Source organism: Sphaerodactylus townsendi, linkage group LG01 (genome assembly GCF_021028975.2).
Source record: "Sphaerodactylus townsendi isolate TG3544 linkage group LG01, MPM_Stown_v2.3, whole genome shotgun sequence".
Taxonomy (NCBI): Eukaryota; Metazoa; Chordata; class Lepidosauria; order Squamata; family Sphaerodactylidae; genus Sphaerodactylus; species Sphaerodactylus townsendi.
The window spans coordinates 195238029-195249052 of record NC_059425.1 but is presented as its reverse complement, the minus strand read 5'-3'; the positions used below and the strand labels follow the sequence as shown (position 1 = coordinate 195249052).

General features: G+C 45.9%; 1 protein-coding gene across 1 annotated transcript in view; it reads right to left on the bottom strand.

Moving 5' to 3' along the window:
• Positions 1-305: 305 nt before the first annotated feature.
• Positions 306-11024, bottom strand: part of LOC125438395 (fibrocystin-like) — a 74826-nt gene continuing 64107 nt past the window's right edge. Inside the window, exons 16-21 of the mRNA XM_048506843.1 lie at positions 9808-10086; positions 8834-8964; positions 7406-7541; positions 3608-3803; positions 1878-1945; positions 306-316 (exon numbers count right to left, since the gene is read on the bottom strand). Coding sequence (XP_048362800.1) covers positions 306-316; positions 1878-1945; positions 3608-3803; positions 7406-7541; positions 8834-8964; positions 9808-10086 — 821 coding nt within the window. The remainder of the gene's footprint in view (positions 317-1877; positions 1946-3607; positions 3804-7405; positions 7542-8833; positions 8965-9807; positions 10087-11024) is intronic.

Here is an 11024-nt window from a genome sequence, read left to right as displayed (position 1 = left end):
GGGGGGGTGGGGGGGGGGGGGGGTGGGGGGGGGGGGGGGTGGGGGGGGGGGGGGGTGGGGGGGGGGGGGGGTGGGGGGGGGGGGGGGTGGGGGGGGGGGGGGGTGGGGGGGGAAACCCTAGGCAGGCACCAGGAAAAGTGTTGGTGGGGGCCATGATGCCCGTGGGCCCCACGTTGGAGACCCTTGCCTTCAAGTTCCTCTGATTCTGAACCAAGTTTCCCTCAACAAAACATCATTGGCTAAAACATGTTCTGGGTTTATTTGGGTGTGCATAGACATCTATGCATGGGCATTGCCAGAAGACTTCACAACTGCACTAAGAAAAAGAATTCAAAGTCTGTAGGTGAGAATTAAACATGTCCATAATAGCTGACCTTGAGCTGCGTGTGTCTCAGTCTAGGAACCAGTGGAGATAATTGTTCCCCGGACTCAACAGTGCGATTTACAAGGGACAGGGTGAGTTTAGCTCCCATTCCGGTGGACTCCACCATTTCATTCTGTTCATTTCACTAAATAATGACTATGGCATTCATTCATATGGGGAATAAATAAGGCACTGTAGTCAGGAACAACACTGCAGTGAAAGCAAACCCTACCCAATGTTATTTACTTACTTACTTACTTACTTACTTACTTACTTACTTACTTACTTACTTATGGGTTTTGTATACCGCCCTACCCCCCAAAGGGCTCTGGGCGGTGCACAACATAGTTTCCTCTTACAGCACATACAAACAAAACCCCATTAAAATTAAAAAGTGGGCACCCTGCCATTTACCACCACAGTTTCATGGAAAGGAGACAGTGTTTTGTTTTGTTTCTTGAAAGCAGGAGGGACACTCTATGCATACACACAAACATTCCTGAAAATAAAAGCCCTGTCTCCATGCATATTTGCCTGTCATATGATTGAATCTTTCCCTTTCTATTGCCAATGGCAGGTGGCAGCAACACAGGTCTACTTTCATGCTGCCCCCATCAGGTCCCAGGTGGGTTCCAGAGGCGGATAACAGGCACTGGCCAAGCACCTAAGTCGCTCAAGGGGCCTTTTGTATCAAATGCTTCATTAATAACCCAGCCTAAGTGATTGAGGTTGAATGAATAGGTTATTCCTTTTTAGAATAAAATCTAGGAGCAGCAGTGGCGTAGGAGGTTAAGAGCTCGTGTATCTAATCTGGAGGAACCGGGTTTGATTCCCCGCTCTGCCGCCCGAGCTGTGGAGGCTTATCTGGGGAATTCAGATTAGCCTGTACACTCCCACACACGCCAGCTGGGTGACCTTGGGCTAGTCACAGCTTCTCGGAGCTTTCTCAGCCCCACCTACCTCACAGGGTGTTTTTTGTGAGGGGGGATGGGCAAGGAGATTGTAAGCCCCTTTGAGTCTCCTACAGGAGAGAAAGGGGGATATAAATCCAAACTCTTCTTCTTCTTCTTCTTCTAGATACAGCCAGAATGGGAGGCATGGAAGGGAAAGAGGAAGGAAGATCGAACTAGCTGCAGTTCACAGGATCTGTTCGGTGGCAAGCAAATGCAACATAATCTGCTTGTTATAATGGCCCATTTTCCTAAAGGTTCCCTTGCATCAGAGCAAAGAAGGCTGCCCCAAACCCAGCCTGGTCAGGAAAGGGCAGACTAGAAACCAACAAAATAAATATATAAATAAATAAGGGCATCATTTATTTATTTATTTATTTATTCATTCATTCCACTTTTATACCGCCCTCCCCCATCATGGCGGTGGGCCCCAAATTGAAGACCCCTGATTTAGGAAATCTCACATATATGTAACCAGACAAATTTCTGAAATCAGGGGAAAGAGAGCTATTGGTGGTCTTTTAGTCTCCTGCAATGCGTACAGACAAACCGGTGATACATACCGAGCAAGGAACCGCAGCACGGTTCCATTCCGAAGGCCTCTGTGGAATATTGGATGAATGGTTCCATCCTGGAAAATAAACCCCACACTTATCCACTGTGTTTGCATTTCGTCACGCAGAAAATCCCACATCACCTGGGGTCCTTCCTACTTTGAACATGAACTTAAAGCACAATTCAGAGAGTTGGTGGTCCCCGTACGAACACACATCGAAAGACTAGTTGCATTTATGCACATGCTGCAGCTACGTAGACTTTGAAGTCTATGCTAGAGAAGGGGCAGTTTATGAAGAACTTTGCAGAGTATTGTGACTCCTATAGATTAACAATTAATTATGAGAAAACCAATATAATGGTTTTTGCTAGATCCTCGACGAAATATTATAGGAAAATAAACAATATCCTTATTGAACAGGTCAATTGTTTTAAATATCTTGGCCTTTTCTTCACACAATCTTTCATGGATCCCCCATAAAAAGGTAGTACTTAGTCTTCAACGAGTACTTCTGGAATCCTCTGCTTCTTCTATAGCAGAGGACATTATTTTATTCCTGCCACATTAAAGATGTTCAATGCGAGGACTGAATCCCATTTACTTTATGGGGTTCCAATCTGGATACGGGCTGTCAACCATTCATTGAATTCCCTACAATCCACAAAATTACGGGATTACCAAACGGTGTCCTCTACTCAGCTCTATGTTTGGAACTTGGGCATATCGCGTATATGTATGCTACTGTGTTTGTGAATGCCAGATTTGGGGGAACCTTTTGGAGTGTGCCAGTTCATATTCTGATACAAGAAACCTGATTTCTGCAACCCTGCGTTTGGTTATTGGGAGGAGGTCGACAGACCAGACACCTTTTTCTATTACAGGCCAATTTGACATCTTCAGATGAAAAATTCCACAGTTGATACGAAGCACGTGCCATAACAGTTAAATTAGTGGGAACACCCTAGAACTCTAATTGTATTTATTTTTGAGAACATACCACCATTCTTTCCTACTTACTAATAAGAATCCTAGCACAACTTATTTGTTTGTCTTATTTATTTATTTAATGTATGTCCCTCCCCACACAAGGGACTCAGGAAAGCTTAACATTTCAAAAATACAATAAATACAAATACAATACAAATTTTAAAAAAATGCAATAAATAGAATAAAATGAAGTAACACATTAACTCGGCAACAGAGTCCGACATTAAAACAACTGGCCAGTAGGGGTGAGCACAATCTTTTTTTATTCAGTGAATTTCGAGTCCAGGGTTTAAAAACCAGGACATTTTCAGTGAAAGTGAATGAAGTCAGTAACTATCAGCTTTATTCAGCTTCCCCCCCCCCAGCAAAAAAAAAACTTTTCAGGATTCTAAAAACCAAACCCAAATTTTACCAAATAAAAAAGATTGCGGGCCCTCCCCCTCTCCCCGCATCACAGCCAAAGTCCACGTGGACTTGGGAAATAGTGGCAGCGGGAAGTTTCAACTGAATCCGGACGTTAGTCCAGCTTTCAGTTGAAGCTCTGCTCTTCCCAACCCGGTTTCCCAACTCACCACCCCTACTGGTCATAATGTAAACCAGATGGCCCTTGAAACAACGTCCCATGCTCTCCTACAGAATGCTGGAACGTCCCATGAGGCCGTGATTTCCCCCAGGGAGCTCCATTCGTTCCACTTCCTTCTCCTGAAGTTCCATTAGAAATCACAACTCAAGGCAGGTGTATTCTCTTACCCTTTAGTGCCTAATGGGATGTTGTTCAGGAAGACGGAAAGGTTGTACAGTCCACGAGTCAAAGAAGGCAGGGCTACACTGAGTCCATGATGGGTTTGTTCCTGGATTTCTACCACCGACTCCCCAATTATTACCTTCACGTCAAACCCAGCATAATTTGCAAATGATGATATACCAATGTCGAGTGTCTGACCTCCTGCAAAGAAGAAAACAGAACAATTTGCAGGCCCCAGAGCAGTGGTGGGATCCAAAAATTTTAGTAACGGGTTCCCATGGTCGTAGGATTCAAACTGTGGCGTAGCACCAATGGGACTGGGGGGCATGACGGGGGCGTGACCAGGCATTCCAGGGGCGGGGCATTCCTGGGCGGGGCTGTGGCAAGGACGCAGCCACTGCGCCGGTCCTTGGGCTGGAAACGAATGCATGCGGGCACAGGCTGCCACGCACGCCGGTGCACCTCCTGCTAGACTGCTTCAAGTTCTGCGCGCTACTGCTGAGAGGAGGGGCGTAACTAAGGCAAAAATCATGTGGCAAAATCACCAATTAGTAACCCCCTCTCGGCACACACAAATAATTAGTAACCTACTCTTGGGAACCTGTGAGAACCTCTGGATCCCACCTCTGCCCCAGAGGTGTGCTTTAAGGGGCAGGGGGGTGCGTGATGAACTGGGCACACGGCCCTGTGGGGGGTGATGAGGGCTTGGCATGGCAGAGGACGCATTGGTGCACCGGGCGCTTTTCCACCTTGCTATGCCTCTGGCAGGCCTGATGTTAAACGCAACTGTTCCACCTGACCTTTCCCATCTAGCCAGCTGGATAGAATAAAAGAGGCCATCTTCTTTGGAGCAGCAGTGGCGTAGGAGGTTAAGAGCTCATGTATCTAATCTGGAGGAACTGGGTTTGATTCCCAGCTCTGCCGCTTGAGTTGTGGAGGCTTATCTGTGGAATCCAGATTAGCCTGAGCACTCCCACACACGCCAGCTGGGTGACCTTGGGCTAGTCACAGCTCTTCTGAGCTCGCTCAGCCCCACCCACCTCACAGGGTGTTTGTTGTGAGGGGGGAAGGGCAAGGAGGTTGTCAGCCCCTTTGAGTCTCCTGCAGGAGAGAAATGGGGGATATAAATCCAAACTACTACTACTCCTCCTCCTCCTCCTCCTCCTCCTCCTCCTCCTCCTCCTCCTCTTCTTCTTCTTCTTCTTCTTCTTCTTCTTCTTCTTCTTCTTCTCTTCCTCCTCCTCCTCCTCCTCCTCCGACAGCAGTGGCGTAGTGGCTAAGAGCAGGTGCACTCTGATCTGGAGGAACCGGGTTTGATTCCCAGCTCTGCCGCTTGAGTTGTGGAGGCTTATCTGTGGAATTCAGATTAGCCTGTACACTCCCACACACGCCAGCTGGGTGACCTTGGGCTAGTCACAGCTATTCAGAGCTCTCTTAACCCTCACCCACCTCACAGGGTGTTTGTTGTGAGGGGGGAAGGGCAAGGAGATTGTAAGCCCCTTTGAGTCTCCTGCAGGAGAGAAAGGGGGGATATAAATCCAAACTCTTCTTCTTCTTCTTCTTCTTCTCCTCCTCCTCCTCCTCCTCCTCCTCCTCCTCCTCCTCCTCCTCTTGCGGGGGGGAGTTTTTACCCGCATCCTCCTCTCACGGGGGGGGGGAGTTTTTACATCTATTCTAATACTGGTGTAATAGTGTAGTATATTTTTGTATTGATATTATATATTTTAATGTTTTAACGCTTTGTTGTATTTTTGGAAATTTATTGTGACCCACTCTGAGCCCTGCAGGGATAGGGAGGGATAATAATAATAATAATAATAATAATAATAATAATAATAATAATAATAATAATAATAATAATAATAATAATAATAATAATAATAATAATAATAAACTGTACTGTAGCAGCAACAGAAAAAAATGCAACATATTAAGTCCAGATGCAGGCATAGATGCCTATGTGTGCCATGACTCTCCGATGCTTTTCTGTCACCAGGGTCGTCCCACATATATGGCCGTGTTTCGAAGCTTTGTTCAGAAGAGGAAAGTGAAGAACCAAAGTTTGGATTTATTCCCCACCTTTCTCTCCTGCATTGAATTACCCTGTTCCAAATCAGCCTCCAGATGTTGTTTTAGGACTAGGAGAGTCTGGCACACATCCACCAAGCTATACGATTCTAGTCACAGGCTTATGCAGCCTCAATTTGTCTTAGAGCCACATGGGGAAGAAAGGCAAGGTTAAATCATCGACCTCCACTTGGTTTCAGTAATCAAAAGTAGCTTATGAACTCTGGTATTAGAATTTGAAAGGAAAACATGTGTGCTTTAAAATCTCTAACAACAGAGGGCGGTGATTGAAATTTTTACAACAGCCCACTCTATTAAAAAATATGATCTTCAGACCCATTTCAGAAAAGCCATAAAAGAAGAAGAAGGAGAAGGAGGACGAGGACGAGGGCGAGGACGATGAGGAGGAGGAGGAGGAGGAGGACGAGGACGAGGACGAGGACGAGGACGAGGACGAGGACGAGGAGGAGGAGGACGAGGACGAGGACGAGGACGAGGACGAGGACGAGGAGTTTGGATTTATACCAAAGGTGGGATCCAGCAGTTTCTCACCAGTTCCCGAGAGTGCGTTACTAATTATTTGTGTGTGCTGAGAGGGGGTTACTAATTGGGTCCGCTTTGCCATCTCCACGCCCTCGCCTCCCCAAGAGGCATCCTGCCTTTGAACATGAAGGTGCATATAGCAATTGCAACTAATAATGTAACTCCCTGAACTGGGTTAATCCCTTCCAGGTACTGCAATTCATTGATTCTCAGCCTTTCGTACCTTTTATCTCACCAGTCTCTATCAAAGAACCTGTGTGTTTCACCATTGCTGTGTTCAGATTTGTGAGTTGGGGCATTTTCTGTAATGTGATGATGATTTAGAAATGACCTGGTGCAAAAAAATTTTTTGGGGTCGGGTGGGGTGGCTGCCCATGGGGGGGGCATCCAACTCAGGTTTTGGCCAGGGCTCAGGTTTGCCTAGGTACGCCTCTGCCCCCTTTGCTGAGGGGGGGCTGGCGAGGGAACCTGTTACTAAAAATTTTTGATCCCACCACTGATTTTTACCCCACTTTTCTCTTCTGTAAGGAGACTCAAGGTGACTTACAAGCTCCTTTCCCTTCCTCTTCCCACAACAGACACTTTGTGAGGTAGGTGGGGCTGAGAGAGTGTTGAAGAACTGTGACTTGTACAAGGTCACCCAACAGGAACGTGGGAGTGTGGAAACAGATCTGGTTCACTGGACAAGCCTCCGCCACTCCGGTGGAGGAGTGGGGAATCAAACCCGGTTCTCCAGATTAGAATCCACCTGCTCTTAACCACTACACCACACTTGCTCTCTCTCTTATAGACGCCTTCCATTCCCCACCCCATATCAGACACCTTGTGAAGTAGGTGGGGCTGAGAGAGTTCTGAGAGAACTGACCAGTCCAAGGCCACCTAGCAGGCTTCATGTGGAGGAGCGGGGAAACAAATTCAGTTCACCAGATAAGACTCCACTGCTCATGTGGAGGAGTGGAGAATCAAACCTCTTAACCAATACAGCAGGAAGGTGGTTTCAACAGGTTCTTGTTGCAGATCAGCCATTAATAAAACTCTCATTTGACCTATCTGCTTGAGACTCGTATCTGTGGCCTGAGTGTGGGAGCAAATAGCAAAGCTTCTACAGAGCTAAACATTAAGAAATCAGAAAAAGGACAGCAGGAGATTTTTTTTAAAAAAAACCCAATGTGTACAGGGAATTTCTCTCTTACCAACTATGCTGGTTGAATTTCGGCTCAGTGATGTAATAACCGGGTTTAGAGAAGAATCATAAGTAAACGCGTTGGCAAACAGAGTAGATCCATGTTCACTGACCACCATCACATGGACTGTGTGGTCTTCTCCTCTCTAGAAATAAAGAGCAGAAAGGGGAAATATTCCCTTTAAAAAATCAGTCTGACAATTAACCCCCTAATACAATTAAAACATGGATAATACAAATATCTGCCATTGGATTAAGAGCACACGCATGGTAGATCTTCCCAGCAGTTTGGAATGAAGAAGATACCCCTCTCCTAAAAATAAAAAAGCAAAAGCAAAAGCCCCCACCTTCTGAGTCATACAATCAATTCAGATTATAATTATCATGTACCGTATATACTCGCATATAAGTCGAATTTTTCAGCACATTTTTTGTGCTGAAAAAGCCCCCCTCAACTTAGTGAGGTGTATTTTAAAAAATATTTTAGGGTTTTTATTTTGTCAGCTGCCAGGGGGCGCAGCTTTTAGGCTAGCAGCACCAAAATTTCAGGGACTTTTCAAGAGACACTGCTAATGATAGCACCCAAGTTCAGGGAGTCCACAGTTATTGACCCCCAAAGGGGGTGCCCCATCCCCCATTGTTTCCAATGGGAGCTAATAGTAGATGGGGCTACATTTTGAAGGTGCATAACTTTGGACCCCTTGAACCAAACTTCATCAAACCTGGGTGGTATCATCAGGATAATCTCTTGCTGATATCAGCCAGGTTTTGTGATGTTTGGTTTAGGGGGTCCAAAGGTATGGATCCCCAAAGTGGGTGCTCCCATCCCCCATTGTTTCCAATGGAAGCTAATAGGAGATGGGGCTACCCTTTTGAGGGTCCATAACTTTGGCCCCCCAGAACCAAACTGGGTGGTATCATCAGGAGGGTCTCCTAAAGATACTCTGAAATGTTGTTACTGCTAACATAAACATTCCTCCCCTGACCAAAAATCCAGTTTTGAAGAATTTTAACTCTTGTGTTGTAGCTTGGTTGCTGGTTGAGCTAAGGTTTTGGTACTTTTAAAGTTACTGTTGAGACCATATTGTTTTTGCTGACCCTCTTTTCCACTTACAGAGCTAGTTTACTGTTTTTCTTTGAAATAAATATTCAAAAACATTTCACCTACTGATGCCTAAATTAATGTAATTTTATTGGTATCTATTTTTATTTTTGAAATTTACCAGTAGCTGCTGCATTTCCCACCCTCGACTTATACGCGAGCCAATAAGTTTTCCCAGTTTTTTGTGGTAAAATTAGGTGCCTCGACTTATAGGCGGGTCGACTTATACAGGTAATATACGGTAATTTGGCCCCAACTACACAGCTACAATATACAGGATAGCAAAGTAACAGATTTACCTTCCCACGTTAACAAAAAAGTGAAGGTGTTACTTACTCGCACGGGAAGCGTGCATTCAATTATCGTTGCGTTGCTGGTGTTGGCATTAACTGGGCAAGGCTGAAGACCAAATAACACCAGCTTTATCCCATCAAATCCTGAACCTGTGAGGATTACTGGAAGCCCACCTGTTCAAAAATGATCTCATTACACCATGTACCGAAGTACAGACATTTGAAACTCTAGGTCATAAATATATGAGTGTCTGCTGGGAAGGAAAGTGCTGAAAGACATCAAAATGCATTTTTTTGGGGGGGGGGAAACACCTGGATCCTTTCCCCCCCCCCTTTTTGCCTCTGGCTTGCAGATGTCCATGATCCTGAAGTTCAGTTTGCCTCCTCGTGAGGGGAGAGTCAGAAAGCTTTTGAAGAAAGGCTTTGAAAGAAGCTAGGAGGTTAAGAGCCCATGTATCTAATCTGGAGGAACCGGGTTTGATTCCCAGCTCTGCCGCCTGAGCTGTGGAGGCTTATCTGGGGAATTCAGATTAGCCTGTACACTCCCACACACGCCAGCTGGGTGACCTTGGTCTAGTCACAGCTTCTCGGAGCTCTCTCAGCCCCACCTACCCCACAGGGTGTTTGTTGTGAGGGGGGAAGGGCAAGGAGATTGTCAGCCCCTTTGAGTCTTTGAGTGTGTGGGAGTGCACAGGCTAATCTGAATTCCCCAGATAAGCCTCCATAGCTCAGGCGGCAGAGCTGGGAATCAAACCCGGTTCCTCCAGATTAGATACACGAGCTCTTAACCTCCTACGCCACTGCTGCTCCTAGCACACAACACCCACCCACCCCTTTGTATTCTCTGTGGTGGAGGTTGGCAGATCCTGACTCCAGGCTACTAAAAGTTTTAAAGCTATGTTTACAAAGTGTCTTATCAAATGCTGGAAAGGACACTGTGACTGAAAAGGGAAAAGCAGTATACAAATCTAATAAATTAAAAAAATTAAAAACCCAGACCACATTATTCACACACACCAATCTCAGAAGCCACCGGAGGTTCAATGGCAGTCAATATGGGCACAATCCTCAGGAAGATGTCGGCTCCTCCGCTGGCATTGACGGCCAATCCATAGGGTCTCACCAACACCGTAACTGTATACAACCCTGCCGGTAACAAGGGCATCCGACAAAGGGCATTGCTGTGGTTGGAAACCAAGACCTTACAGTCCTGCTGGTTCACCTCAACAAGCAACGACTTGAGGTCTGCAGCGAGGCCAGATCCAACAAGGTGTATTAACATATGAACGGCATCATCTGAAATGACAAATTCAGGGTGAAACGCAGGAAAAATGTATAGCTGTGCTACAAATGACTTGATAGGCAGAAGAAAGTACCTTCCGTGGAGAGGTTTTGTATTTAGGTTTAGGAGGAGGAGAGGCGTGTTCCTAAGTTGCCAGTCCTGGTTCTTCAAGTCAGTCTTTTCCGATCAATGAATGTTCTTGTCAGAGGCGTATGGAGGGGTGGGATCCAAAAATTTTAGTAACAGGTTCCCATGGTGGTGGTATTCAAACTGTGGCGTAGCGCCAATGGGGCTGGGCGGGGCACGACGGGGGCGTGGCCGGGGATTCCGGGGGCAGGGCATTCCTGGGCGGGGCTGTGGTAAGGACGTAGCCGCTGTGCCGGTCCTGTCATCAGTGTCATAAGTGGTAAGTATACATTCTGTGGTAAGCACATATGTCTGAAATCACTCCCAGAGAGACTTGAAGTTTTAGTACTAGTGTTCTGGACCAAAGGGCAAAATGTGCTTCTGTTTTAACAAGTATGAAGTGCCCAGATGGTTATTTTGGTGTCTGTCCTAGAAATACAGATGTTTTCTAGGAAAGACCAAGTGCAGCTTTCAGGAAGTGCTATCAAATCTGGGACCTCATTCTCAAAACTTTATTCTTTGTTGAAAAGGATGAAAATTCACACGGTTTGGGAGTTGCTTGGAGACCACGTGGCATAATCATGGACTTTTTAACTCTTTCCCCCTTTACTGTGATGCACAAATGTTTCCACTGTATGGAAAGATTACGCATATGTGCATTGGAACACACTTCCTTGTAAGGTTGACAGATAGTTTAAGACTGAAAAATCAGATGGCCGTTTTGAAAGGATTTTTGTCTCCTTTAGAAGAAAAGAAGAAGAGTTTGGATTTATACCCCACTTTTGTCAAGCGTAAGGAGTCTCAAAATGGCTTGCAAACTATTTCC